The sequence below is a fragment of the Chelon labrosus genome (genome assembly GCF_963514085.1).
Source record: "Chelon labrosus genome assembly, chromosome: 14".
In the NCBI taxonomy this organism is placed as follows: Eukaryota; Metazoa; Chordata; class Actinopteri; order Mugiliformes; family Mugilidae; genus Chelon; species Chelon labrosus.
This window is the reverse complement of record NC_140347.1, coordinates 30,070,915-30,085,372: the sequence shown is the minus strand read 5'-3', so window position 1 is coordinate 30,085,372 and position 14,458 is coordinate 30,070,915. Positions and strand designations below refer to the sequence as shown.

Sequence of the window (14,458 nt, the reverse complement as noted above, 5' to 3'; positions counted from 1 at the left end):
TTGATATAAAGTAACTGTTTCTGGTTAATATTGAAGTTCAACATTGGTAATTTGAGGTGTGCAAGCTGACGGCTAACTGGCTAACATTAACTAGTGGAGTGCACGGATTTATACACAAATCCGCCGCGAACTTCATGGGCGCCGCCATCTTCCCTGCCGCCAAGTGCGTGCCTGCGGTGCGGAGTGACACTTGCCGGCGCCCTAATGGCTTTTCAATGAAAGAAAATGTCAGGTGAAAGGGAACATTGGGTAGATGATGTCAGGCAGTGGCCAAAACTTACCGATAAAGATGAAGGTAATTTATTGACAGCATAATGTATTAAGACGTGTATTAATTGATGACAACAATAAAACCAAACGCTGCCATTACTGATCTGTCATCAAAACAAAAAAACAACTGAATATTATTAGCACACAGAGTTAATGCAAAGAAATGCAGCAAACCGGAAGTCGTTTTTTGGATAGACAATGCTAGACTTGTCCAGACTCTGTAATGCTTCTGTTCTGTGGTCCAGGAGAGGAAGTTGTGGGCATCCAATATTGTATTGATAGGTTGTATCATGGAGTCTATTGACCACACCATAAGCTCTATAGTGAAACCAAGTGATTTGACAAAAAATCAACATAGGACGAGTTGGAAATGAGAACAGGTTTTATTGATTGAGTGCAAATCTGGATGGGGGTGTCACTAATAGAACTATTTTTGGTTAGAATCATAGGCATATGGTAGGCTTATGTAAGTGTTAATGTGAAATGTACTAACTTGATTGGCATATAATGATTACATCCTGTAAATGGCAAAATGACATTAATGGATCCACAACACTAAATGTCAGCATGGAGGCCTGTATGCAGTTCTTTACAACTTTACTGTTAAACTTGGTCACTATCAGCTCTATTAAGACTCTTGGTCTGCTTGTTTTCAATAGGCTCCTCTGCCATCCATCCCTCGACGTAATGGGGCTCAATTGGGATACTTGAGACGAAGACATGTGAAAACATACACAAAAGAAGTTATATGTTTACCCTTTTCACCGGGGACATCGGTCTTCATTATACCCAGAGGAGAAAATCGGACCAGGTTGGCTACGGCTGGCCTTGTTGGAAAAATGTCATTTTCCACAGAATGGTCTGAAGACCAAGTGAGAGCTGAAATAACAGCTATCTTCAGTGGAGCATTTGGCTTATCAGAGCACCAGTCACTTCCATTTCAGTTTTTGAGCATCATCAAGGGGAGTAAAAAACTGATGATACCAAAGGTCACCTCCAATTTCCCCTGGGGTGGTAAAGAAGTTGCCTCCGTGTGTTCCAGCACTTGTTTGTATATCATGGCAGAAATGGAAGTTCCTGCACAGGTGAGCATGTTATTGAATAAATTTGTGTGGTAACTCGGAGAACAAAAGGCTCAGTCTAAATGGGTTGCTGCCCATTTATTGAACTCAGAAAAAAAATCAATCATATGCAACCAAGGATGCCCATACAGTATTTGCTTTTAGCCCACACTAGTCCACAGATTTTTGGCCTCTACATTTCCACAGACCTTGGGCCTTGATCTGTTACTGCACATTGGACAGAACACACCCATAACCTGGTGATCCAGTGATGAGCACGCCTGTATTCAATAACTGAATGATCCCCTACAACACATACCTCCATCTCCATCTACAAGCTAGATGTTGTATACTCCTCACACTTAGAAAATGTCATTTTTTTCAGTCAGATAAAATTATCTCTGTGTCACACTGTAAAGATTTCACCTTGTAACTTACTGTACAAGTTGCCTGTTTTTACATAGGATTTCACACCTTTTCTTTTGTGCAGAGCTTATGTGTGGAGCTGTCTGATGACAGTGATTTTGAAAGCTCGGTTGTACAACGAAGGAGAGGTGAGTAAAAAAAACAATTAACACCCCTCATTTGTGTGGAAAATCACAGTAAATAACAGCCTCTTGAGGTTAATTGCTGATCTGACTTGATATTTGTGATGAATTGGTGACTTATTGCATTATTGAACTTATTGAAACAAGTATTGTTTAGGTTATTATTAAGAGTTACTGAGTTGATTGTCTTCATGTAGTGAGTCGGAGAGATGCACCGTCCAGAGCCCAGAGAGAACACTGTGAGAGGCAAGAGAGGGTGGAAGCCCGTGCTCCATCTGATTATGGGATGGAACTACAGGGACAGAGAGGGCCAAATGAAGCTATGAATCACTTTGCAGGTTAATTGCTGATCTGACTTGATTTTTGTGATGAATTGGTGACTTATTGCATTATTGAACTTATTGAAACAAAACAGTTATAATTATTTGTGTGAGTGAAAACAGTGTAGCATAAATTGCATCAAGAGATTGAAAATATTGTTTAGGTTATTATTAAGAGTTACTGAGTTGATTGTCTTCATGTAGTGAGTCAGAGAGATGCACCGTCCAGAGCCCAGAGGGAACACTGTGAGAGGCAAGAGAGGGTGGAAGCCCGTGCTCCATCTGATGATGGGATGGAACTACAGGGACAGAGAGGGCCAAATGAAGCTATGAATCACTTTGCAGATTTCATGTACAGTTATATGTATTAACTTAAGGTTTTCTCATGTAATATTTGTTACATTTTATGTTGGTCCATTTTGTTAGGGAACAAAAGCTCTTTTATCCTCTTGTGTCTAATTTACAGTCCTATTGATGTTGATGAAGATGATGCCATTGAGGAGGCCATCAGACGCAGTCTTTTAGAAGAGTCTGTGCAGTCCTTGCAGGATTCAAGGTATACTTGCTTAGCTCATTTTTAACTTTCAGTGTTGCACCAGTGCCATCGAGAGAGAGTTGCGACACTCCCATAGACCTCTGTTGTAAAAAATGGCGGCGCTTTTAACCGCCTACTTCCGGATTTGAAAGTCGGATTAGCTCCAAACACTGTCATTTGGGCGTTCGACCTCATTCACTTACATTGCTGTGCAATGAGTTGTTCCAGAGCTAAGCTGCTGAAATATCGACCTCTTTTGAATTGTCAACTGTCTATATTGTATCAGAGGCCCTTTGCGATGCTTATACTGGTCTTCATTTGTATATGCACAGCGTAATTATTTATATTTCATCTTGGTTGTTTCAACCAATTTTCTAGCATTGCCTGCTAGCTAATTACCCAGCGCGACTTCCCCTGCTGTGAAGGTAGTTCGGTAATGAATCGCTACCACCTTTATAGCAACTTTTATTTAATTGAATTTTGGGATATACTAACTTTTAATTATGTGACGTGTTGGCTGTACTTAATTTGTTGTACTGTTCCTGTTCCATGTTCACTTGGCTAGTGTACAATTTGCCCAGCGCTACTTGCTGATGCTTGATGAGATGCTGATAGATTGCGATCCCGTATGTCAAGGCATTGTCGTGACTCGTGATTTGAGCGAGGGTTATTTAATTAGGAATGACGGGAATTTTAGGACTGGCGAGTTTGGCGTTGTGGTCCTGGGGGTGTCCAGTCATCAGAAGAAGTGAGCTAGCTTCTAGGCGAATTCTGAACGGACCGCCATGGCAGACCTCTTTGCGTTATCACGAAGGTAGGCTAATAGCTGAATCGGAATTTATAAGCAAAATCACGGCAATCAATAGCCTAATACAGCCCAGTTGTGCTCAAATGAATATCATGAGACGTCTACCATCAGATGAATGATATGGAAAAGTTAAGTTAGAGCCTCTAAAGCCAGTGCTACTACCCATGCGAACATGAACACTAAGCTTTTCTCTCCATGTAGCCTAAAACTTATCTAAGTATAAGTTTTTCGTTGTCACCCTGCCTCTCCATATGCAAAACTGACATTAACAAAAATGCAATAATGTAATAACAGCTGAAAAAGTACTTGGGTGTGTGTTTTATTTTATATTTACCGTTCAATAATGCAATCGCTGCTGTCTGTCCCATAGAAGAACATGACAGCCAGCGCATGTTTTGGAACTAATTGGGTTTACATGAACCACGTGACAGCCATAGCGGCGACATCAAAGAGTGTCGCAACTCTCTCTCTCGATGGCACTGTGTTGCACCAGTCAAAATAAGACAGTGTGGCTTTAATGTGTGTTGGTAATAACCATTATCCTTTTTGTTTTGAAGGGTTGCAGAAAGTTTGAGCAAAGAAGAAATTATAGGTATTGTGAAAGCTCACAGTGAGAGGGTTGTCACAGAAGCATACAGACCGATCTACATCAGCCGAGGGAACGTGTGGACAACTGCTCTCCGACAGTTTAGTAGACGGAAATTCACTGAGAGCACCGATCAGCTGTATGTCACCTTTGCCAGTGACGAAGGCACCAACAAAGATGGAGAAGACCTCGGAGGGCCAAGGCGAGAATTCTTCCGTCTGCTTGTAAAAGCCATCTTCAAAGAGAGTGGAGCATTTGAAGGTAATCTTTTTTTGCGAAGTGCTATGTATTTTATATCAAATGTAATTCTGTGCTGTGGTGTTAAGATTATTTTTTTTAAATACTGGGTAAGCTGCCCTCTAAAAGTTTGGGTAACATACATACATAATTAACTAATGAGCGCTTTATTAGCCGATTAAACTCCACAAGGATGCTGGCTCTCTCTGTCGACATTACTGTCTTTCAGAGGCTATAGTGGAAGACTCTGGTATCATATGAGACTAGGCAACATAAGGTGTCCACTGCTATCAACCATGTCATGCTAGCTTGTTGGAAGGGGGCTAAATAGCAATAACAAATAATACGTTAGGCTAAATGTTGGCCCTTGACTTCTCACCTCAAGATATCTGAATGAAAATGGTTTCTATGGGTACTCAAAAAGTTAAAACCCAACACATCTAGCCTGACGTAGCCATACTCAATTCTAGTCAGAATGTGAGTCTGATACTGCTCCATTGGGATGTGATTATGGTGCGTGTTTCAACCTATACGGGGGTGAATTAGCCTGGCTGACGCGACTGCACATCTCAATGAGATGCTGGTCTGGAAACTACGTGTTTATTTTCTCGTATTTGAGGCGTGGTTTTACAAACGCCTAGAGCCGTTTATTGGGCGCTACGAATGTCTATCAAATGCGCCTGGTAATTCCCATGCTGCCTTGCGCGCGATTCATAGCCAAAGCCTGTTGGTAGCAGAGCAAACACATCCTTCTTGGCAGTGAAGTCTTTCAACGCCAAACGTTGCTCTTTTTTTAAAATAAACCTGCGTTCTAAGCTACTTAAAACACTGTCTAAGGCTGCATCAAACGGTAACGTTAGGTCCGCTGCCATGTTGGATTAACACACTACAAGCTTCGGTGTCGCGCATAGACGTCGTCATCGTCTTGCTGACGAGGCTACAACACATCTTCAATAAACCTTGTAACATGTAACTTTATGCAATCCCATGCAGTTATTGCATGCAGTATAAATGTGTTTTCGCCTATTCTAAAATTCTATTCCATATACAGTATTTCTGTTATAGGTAAATGGTATTCAGATTATTGTATGATAACTTGAGTAATTCTATTTGTCTTTACTGTATAAACACAATTGTTTTTTTGTCCTTTTGTCCTCATTTAGAGTCTCTAAATGGCTTCACTCCAAGAATGAACATTTCTCATGTGCAGAATGGAGTGTACCGCACTATTGGACATATGATGTCTACCATCATCGTCCAGGGTGGTGAACCTCCAGCCCTCCTTTCTCCTCTGGTAGTGGACTACCTTCTGACAGGACGCAACTTTCAGTTGAATGTCACTCCAGATGATGTAGCTGACATGGAACTTAGAGAAGCCCTGAAGAAGGTATGATATCTGTTTACAGTCCCCCCCCATTTTGAGTTTTGCTCGAAATGGCACACCGCCTACTAACAATGGCCCTGTTTCCACATACTTTGACTTATATTCAAGTGCTTGACCTCTTTTGAAAGCAGAGGCCTTGTAGATTATTTTGGCACCAAAATAATCTACAAAGAAAAAAAAAGAGGGGCGGGTCTACAACACCGATATGATACACAACAACTTCACCTATCAGCTGTGGAGTTTTAACCTGCCTGCCTGCCTGCACGTGCCTCGGGATGCGCCGAGCTCTCCTCCGGGGCGCAGGGAGACACGCCGCGGCCCTCGAAAAAGGGAGGCATCAGCAGCAGACCAACCTCGCGCCAGGCGGAGGTGGTTGTGCCAGACCGTTAATGATCCTTCCGCAGGTTCACCTACGGAAACCTTGTTACGACTTTTACTTCCTCTAGATAGTCAAGTTTTTTTAATTGAGACATAGTAAGATTAATCTGACAATGTAAAGCACTATACAGATTGTACATGAAAAAGCTTGTCATATATGGATACCCAAGAGTCCAAGCTTTCAAATGGTATATAGGGAGGTGGGGGGCACTGTAATTTGCCCGCCGGCAAATCCCAGTTTCTGAGGTGTTTATTTTAGTTCTGAACGCATCTATCATATCCTTATTTTTCAATTGCTCCTTCAGGTTGATCAAGCATTAACCACCGATGAGCTGGAGCAAGCAGTGGAATGCTGTGACTCATGGAGATACCAAATCGAAGGTCTTCCGAACCCAGTCAGCATGGACAACAAAGATGCATTTGTGCAGAATGCAATACTTTTCCATGTCCTCATTCAACGACAGAGCTGCTATGATCAGTTAGTTGAGGGTTTGAAGTACTACGACGTAAGTTTAGACTTAAATACAACTGTAATTGCATTCTAGTGTACAACAGATAGTGAATTGCTTGTGCATGATTTTTATAGCACACTGGAACGCTGTTCAGTCCCATTCAAAATAAACAATTTGAATTATCTGTAGATCGCACGGGTATTCAGACACCGATTACATTACTTCCCCACCACCCCCAATCGCTATGCCTTTTTTTAACATGCTTACTGTAAAACACTAAGCATGTTATCAGTACGTATTTGGATGATGGATCATACAACTATAAAGTGAAAATGTCTGCTCCATGACCATGGAACATCAGCGGAGTCGCAGCACAGAGTGGGGTAGTGAGGCATCTGTCCTCCCCCTGCTATCTGCTTCAAACACATGTAGCTGTTAGCGAGAAGCTGCTCTCATGTCTCCCTGGGTCACTAAAAGCTGATGGATTTAAGGGTTAAGCTTCTAATTGGGCTTTTGTTGTTTTCACAGGTTCTGCCACTCCTGAAAGAAAGGCCTTGCCTTAGGGTCCTTCTTGATATGCCCAAAGAACCCAGTGATGTCACAGCAGATGTTGTGGCTACCCTCCTGAAACCTAACTATGCTGTTCTGGGAAGTAACAGAAGACCAAGAGAGGAGTTAATGGTGGTTAAGTTCAGAGAATTTCTTGACTGTGTGCAAGGTAAATGGATGTAAAATGTAGTATAGCTACAAAATAATCTCTTCCCTGATAAGCTCTAAGTTTGTTAACCATTATTTTCATTATCAGTTAATCTGCCAAATGTTTTCTTAATTGATTAGTTTGGTCCATAAAATCAGACACTTGTGAAAAATGTTTAACTGTCGTCCAAAACTCAATATGACATCCTCAAGTATCTTGTTCTGTCCATAGCCCCAAAATATTCAGTTTACTGTCATAGAGAACTAAACAACTGAGGTTCCAAAGAAAAGACACTAGGACATTCTCACAAATTACATCTCCAAGTATAGTATGACAGGAATCAACATGAGCACATCACCTCTTTTGCACAAGGTCTGGTCTAACATGCATGAAGGCGCCAACCCCCCTAGTAGGCGATGGCTCCTCCAAGTCAGGGCCCCTTCTATCTTAATAAACAAGCACTTAGGCCCAATTACCTCAGGAAGAATGCCACAGATCCAAAACATCTCTCATCATCCCAATTTCTGTTCACCCATACATTTCTATGAATAACTTGTTCACAAACAGAAGTAAAAGAACACATGAGTAAAACACACAGTACACACACACACATATCTAAAGACATTCCTGTTCAACATGCACTTAGTTATTTAAGTGCTTCTTATGCGTTATGGTCTGTATATTATTGTTTTATTTCCATTAGGCTGTTGATTAATTTAACATTGTTTATTATTGATATTCTCCTTAATGTAGTCTTACCATGTTATTGTTTTCATATTATTGATTGAATGGACATCATTGTTTATTATTGCTTTTTTCCCCCCTCATTTTCCATTGCTTATTATTAGACTATTGATTGATTTGACATTGTTGTTTTTATGCTATCCTCCTTATTATAGTTTGACCAACATTCTAATCTGTTCCCTGTTAAATTTAAATATTATATTGTTTTGTATTTGTTGTCGCTTTGGACAAAAGCGTCTGCAAAATCACACATAAACATAAACATATGGAAATGTCTTTAAGGCTAGAAATTTCTTACTACACTCTATACACCTTTTGAAGTTAAGCTATATGATAATTCTGTTTTGTAGATAAAATTGTAATGTCTATATTTTCTTTTGTTCTGAAACTCTTCAACCTTGTAGAGAAGGAGCTTGGGGAACATCTTCACTCCAGAAACCTCACTGAGGCAGAAAAGGCGTTTATCCTGGCATTGAATCCTGGACACATCCTAGCCTTCGCAACGGGAAGCAGCAAAGTTCCTGCAATTGGCTTTTTTCCCAGTCCAAAACTGACTTTTCTTCATGATGACACAAAACACCTCCCCATTGCTCACACATGCTCAAATGAACTTCAGATCTTTGTAAACAGAAAGAATCTGGCAGATGACAATGAATTTGATTACAACTTTCTGGTAGCTCTCATGAATGGATCAACTTTTAGCGCAGTGTAGTCTACAAAAAAAATCAGTGGATTGGATTGTACATTTTATCTGGAGCCCAGAGCAGGTTTACAAGCTGAGCATCTGGTGTAGCATGACTTGTTAAAACTGTTAATGTTGTTTCGCCCCAGTTGTCAATATTGTGCATTTTTGCAGTATTGCTGTAACAAGGTGTGTTCTTGTCTGGTTAATATTCATTGTTCATTTTAGCTGTATCAGACAGACTATTGTTTTCATTCCATTTAATTATTTAAATGCAGTATTTCAATTAAGTGGCCAGTTCCTATAAATAGACCATTCCAGATACTCTGAATAAGCTGTGTACGACTTCGGTAATGAACATCCTGCATTGTTATTGTGTTTTGGTGAACAGATACCTTGAGAATGTTAAGTGAGAGTATTTGCAGACCATCAGTATAGTGTAATTTGTTATTGGTGGCTAGCTACATACCTCAAAATGGATTTCATGACTTTACTATTTGCCTTTTAGCTTGTTTCAGCAGTAATGTGCAGACATGCAACTGTTTCATTTGCATGGAATTTGATTAAACACCACTTGCAAAAAACAGATTTTGCTTTTCTTGTCCAATATCAACAGGTGTGATAAAAGTTCATGGAAAAAAATTAATCGATGAGAGGAATTTCAAAGGAAAAAAGTATATCTTTAATATTTTCATAAAGCTTACAGGTGTCAGTCATCTTACAAAGCAAGTTACAGTTGGTTGCTTCACATTTTCACTGTTCTGGCATGACAAACTTGTGTTTTCCAAAATCATACGTATTCACAGGTTGGAGAGGATTACAGAAGTGCAAGACATGGAGTTAGGCGGATATACTGAGTCACACACAGGAATAAACTGATGTAAGAATTCACAATTAAGATGTAATCAGATTTTTTTTCCCTCAAAACATGAGTTATACCAATTAATTGACTAACAAAATAGTTCACAATTCAATAGTTGACAACTAATCATCGCAGTTCTAAAATACAATAACAAAATAAATTTGAGTAATTTACAATATCGTGTAATGTTGACATGGGTCAAAGTCCCATCCCACCCCACCCCACCCCACACCACACCTCTTCTGCTTGGCTGATTGTTACATATTTACAATTTTGTGTAATACAAATTCCTGTACTCTGTGATACAATGTTTTTCCCTTGTTACCATCATTTTCAAGTGGGTTTACTGTAACAACCAATTCTTGCAAGTCCTGCTGGTTAAGTGGGCAAAAGGAGTAATGTGCATGAGGAGTTGATACTGAGTCCACTGTTCTTTCCTCAGCTGCAGTTTCTGGATAGTTAAGTAGCAGAAGATGTCTGTCTAGAGTATAAAGCTGAACTGGGGTCCTGTTTCCTTCAGAGGAAATTGAATGATTGTTAAATGCAGATTTAAACTCATCTAATGTGCGATTGATCCTCGGAATGTACACATAATGAAGAGAAAATAAATCTGTATCATTGTCCACATTCAAAGCCTCCATTGACTCTAGTTCGTAGAAAATGGGTGCAAACACATGGCTGCAGTTTCTGTTCAAGTCACGATTGAATCGTTCAATTCGCTGGTTATGTACAGAGCTTCCAGTCAACACAGAATTTTCACCTCTATGCATTCTCATGTCTTCCCAAACCTGGACATTCTCCCCTCCATGATCAGTTCTAATATGAAGGGGCCGGCCATGTTTGCTGATGGCTGAACTGAAGAGGTTAATAACAGTTTCAGCCCGATTGTTGTTGGAACACTGGAGAAACGTTAACATTCTACTGTAACCATCCATTGCGCCATGTACAACTAATTTCCATCTTATCAGTTTATGATTTCCATCTATGTGCCATATATAGTTTGGACAAGGCACAGTGTATACTCGTCTTGGTACAGTTGTTGTTCTCCTGGACTCAACACCAGCACCATCAACCCGTTGAATGGAGTCTCTGAGACGATGACGCTGCACCACAATGTTTCTGGCACGCAAATGTCCATTAAGCATAACTTCTCCTACATGTGGATGTTCTGCTTTTATCTCACATATAGTTGCATCCAACTCCTCATCAGAAATGTTACAAAATTTTGTGTGTCTTATGTTATATACCCGCATGAGCTTGTATAATGTGGGTCTGGAGATCTGCAGGACTGAAGCTACTTCAGAAAGTGTTGTCCCTAGCAGCAGCAAACCCTCAATGTCTTCTTTGGAGATTAAAGTATGTTCATCCTAAATTAAAGAAAAGAAGAAAAAAAAACAACAGATATGACATTCACTAATATCATAACTTGTTTCTTGTCATGCATAGGATGTAATCATTATATTCCACACGTTACAACATATCACATTACTACTTACAGCTGCAGCGATTTGATTGATTAGTTGACAACAATTAAACTAATTGCCAACTATTTTGATAATGATTAATCGGTTTGATTATTTTAGTTGTAGCCCTAATCCTCAAATTACCAATGTTGAACTTCAATATTAACCAGAAACAGTTACTTTATATCAATAGTTTTATCTATTTCCTCAGGGTAAAAATAAACGTTATCCAGCTATATCACAACAATTTACCGATCTCAGTGACGTGAAGTTGGAAGTGATGGCACTGGGCACCGCTGGTGTTGAAACCTGAAACAAGAGGCTGCATTTTAGATGTCAGATATAGCGCAAAGTACGTTAATATTACACATGTTGACCACAGCCCGGGCTTCATAGAGTGGTCAGTTTTGTCACTGGTAACCACTAAGTCAACTAGGTTATGGGTAACCAGAGCCCGTCTACGGACTTTCTCTGGGGTAACTTAAGTTACCTTTCTCAGTCACATTAACTACAGCAAGGATAACAAAACTTTAGCTAGCATCCGTCACATAGCTAACTGGCTGGGTTAGCTAACAGTGGCTAACCCACTCCAGTATGCATAAAGAACTAAAATTGAAATAACTTAACTTACCGTTGATGTTGTCGACTGGACTGGGGGAGGTACACCATGGAGTGCACCCCGCACACCTGCAATTACCGCCCGTTCAATGTCTCCTAGATCTAGAGAACCGGCCATGCCTGCCTTTCACCGAAGTCCTTTGCTTTCACCACAGCGTCTTAGCGTGGGGTGGAGGCGGGGCAGCGCGCTTTGAAGCTACTGCGGTGGGCGGGCTTTCCTTGGTGATTTGAATATTTTCTAAATATTTAGCTTTACACTCGGCGAGACATTTAGATATAACATTTAGATTTAACATTTAACATTTAGATATATATTTAACATTTAGATTTAGATATAATATTTAGATTTAACATTTAGATTTAGATATATATTTAAGATTTAGATTTAGATATAATATTTAGATTTAACATTTAGATTTAGATATATATTTAACATTTAGATTTAGATATAACATTTAGATTTAACATTTAACATTTAGATTTAACATTTAACATTTAGATATATATTTAACATTTAGATTTAGATTTAACATTTAGATTTAGATATAACATTTAGATTTAACATTTAACATTTAGATTTAACATTTAACATTTAGATATAATATATACACATATATATAATATCTGTCTCAAATGTGAGGAAAATGCGCTAAATGTGAGGAAAGTGAGCTAAATGTTGAAAATGTATCAGCTAAAAAATTGTAACCGAATTTTTACATTCGGCGCCCCATAAGTAACTGACAGTCAACGGCAAGTTACAAAGGAATACATGTAGCGGTAGTACCGAATTCTGGCACCAGGTGTCCCCATAGCAACATAAACATAACAGAAAAACAACATTTACACAGGAGTCAGAACACTAAAAATTAAGTATTTTGCGTTTTTCACCATGCAAGTAACTGTTACTTAATAAATACCAGTAATAACTGCATATTCTTGATAACCTAGTAAAGTTAACTAAAATATGTACGTCAGGGTAGCTATTGGATTTTAAAGTGCATGGAGTCTCACGTCGTTTATATTGTGCGCTCAAACTCATTGATTCAATATTGATTGACATTACATCAGGACAATTTTGTCATATAAACATGCAATTTGTTTACTGTCATACAGTTTTGTAGCGTTTAATAGGGGAAGGGGTAAGACAACACGTAGCTATGCAAATTACTCATCCGCAGTTTGGCCTCTTCCATCTTGTTTGTGTATGTAAGTAGACTGAATTGCTGACAGTCAAAATGCCTCTTCAAAAACAAAGCGAGTATCAGTTTAGTGCGGCGGTCGTCCATGTTTTCTGTTTACATTCCACTTCAATTGCCTCGAACGCTTAGAAGTAGGAGCTAGTACATTTCAGGTAGGATAAGTCCCACGTCCCACTGGTTTGGATGGGCACTCGAACGCAGCATTAATACCACCCTTACCACATTCTTTGACTAGTTGTGATCTTTTGATATAATGAGTTTTGTTTTTCCACAAAAATTGAAAAATAACTGAGTTAGCTTTTTTAATATTATTTGAAGAGACATATAAGGACTGACAAGGATAGATTAATTTAGAAATACCTTCTGCTTTAGATAGAATAACTCCTATCAAAAATAGTTAGATCTCAAGTTAGGTAATGACTGAGAGATTTCTTCATATCAGTTATACACTTAGTAATATTAAGGTCTTCCTTTCTAATAATGTTTTTAGATATCACTATTCCTAAATACTTTACTTCAGATTCGACTCTAACTGAAGCTATTGAGGAATCAGCACATGTATGAATTGGAAGCAATTCACATTTCCTTATATTAAGAGATAATCCTGATGCATTGGAGAATACAGAAATAGTGTCAAGGGTTTTATCTACCACGAGCCTGTCCCTTAAAAAAACAGATGTGTCATCAGCAAATTGACTAATCTTAAATTCCTTTTCAAACTTTGTTATACCTTGTATTTCTGGACTATTATTGGCAAGCACCGTTAGTAACTGAGTGGTCAAAATAAATAATTTTGGAGAGATTGGGCATCCCTGCCGAATACCACGTAGCACCTTGAATCTAGGGGTCATCCCTGGGTTCAGAGATACAGAACTATATATGTCAGTGTAAAACATTTTGATTATATATCAGAAATTTTTTCCAAAACCCAAAAAGTGTAATGCCTCCAATAGGAATGTATGCTCAACAGTATCAAATGCCCTATAAAAATCTAGAAACAACACAAAGCTATTCGTATCAATAAAATTTCGATAATCAAGCATGTCAATAATCAATCTTATATGGCTGTATATATTTCTACCCTTTACAAAGGCCGACTGACATTCATCCACTATTTGTGTTAAACCCTCATTCAATCGATTTGCGTAGACATGTGCCAATAGTTTGTAATCATTACATAATAATGTAATTGGTCTCCAATTGTCCAATACAAGTTTATCTTTATTAGGTTTTGGAATCAGAGTAATAAGACCTTGCTTCATGGTAGGAGAAAGATTTTTGTTGAAATACATTCTAAGAAAGCATTGTAAAGTAGTTCTCTGATATCATTCCAGAAAAAGGAATAAAATTCCACGGTTAAACCATCAAGACCTATAGAGTCTTTCCAATAAAAACTAATATATTTGAGCCACTGAGGGGCGAACGGGGAAAACTCTTTCGGACGCGTGTTGGATAACAATAAAAACCAATGTCCCAATGCGACGTATTTTTGGTGCAAAGACCCGTTTATTTTTCTTCCATTCATGAACTTAAAAATTTAACTCAAAATACCAATAGTGGCTGTATAACGCTTATCTCGACACAGTACTATATCTCACACGGTCAAAAACTGTA

At 38.9% G+C, this 14,458-nt stretch overlaps 1 protein-coding gene across 1 annotated transcript; it reads left to right on the top strand.

The window, feature by feature from the left end:
- The first annotated feature begins 203 nt into the window (after positions 1-203).
- LOC311499554 (G2/M phase-specific E3 ubiquitin-protein ligase-like) lies at positions 204-9,692 on the top strand. The gene is made up of 10 exons (XM_084560576.1): positions 204-1,355; positions 1,822-1,885; positions 2,077-2,217; positions 2,404-2,551; positions 2,666-2,755; positions 4,100-4,389; positions 5,529-5,752; positions 6,433-6,633; positions 7,108-7,297; positions 8,425-9,692. The coding sequence occupies exons 1-10, from the start codon at positions 1,110-1,112 to the stop codon at positions 8,730-8,732; spliced, it is 1,902 nt and encodes a 633-aa protein (XP_084416702.1). The 5' UTR covers positions 204-1,109; the 3' UTR covers positions 8,733-9,692.
- The last annotated feature ends 4,766 nt before the right edge of the window (positions 9,693-14,458 follow it).

What these genes read in the sequence shown, in the direction of transcription:
- LOC311499554 (XM_084560576.1), top strand. Translation starts at nt 1,110, where the DNA reads ATGTCATTTTCCACAGAATGGTCTGAAGACCAAGTGAGAGCTGAAATA. An exon ending in AATCACTTTGCAGATTTCAT is followed by an intron (nt 2,552 to 2,665) that starts GTACAGTTATAT and finishes TCTAATTTACAG; the next exon opens with TCCTATTGATGTTGATGAAG. An exon ending in AGAGAGTGGAGCATTTGAAG is followed by an intron (nt 4,390 to 5,528) that starts GTAATCTTTTTT and finishes GTCCTCATTTAG; the next exon opens with AGTCTCTAAATGGCTTCACT.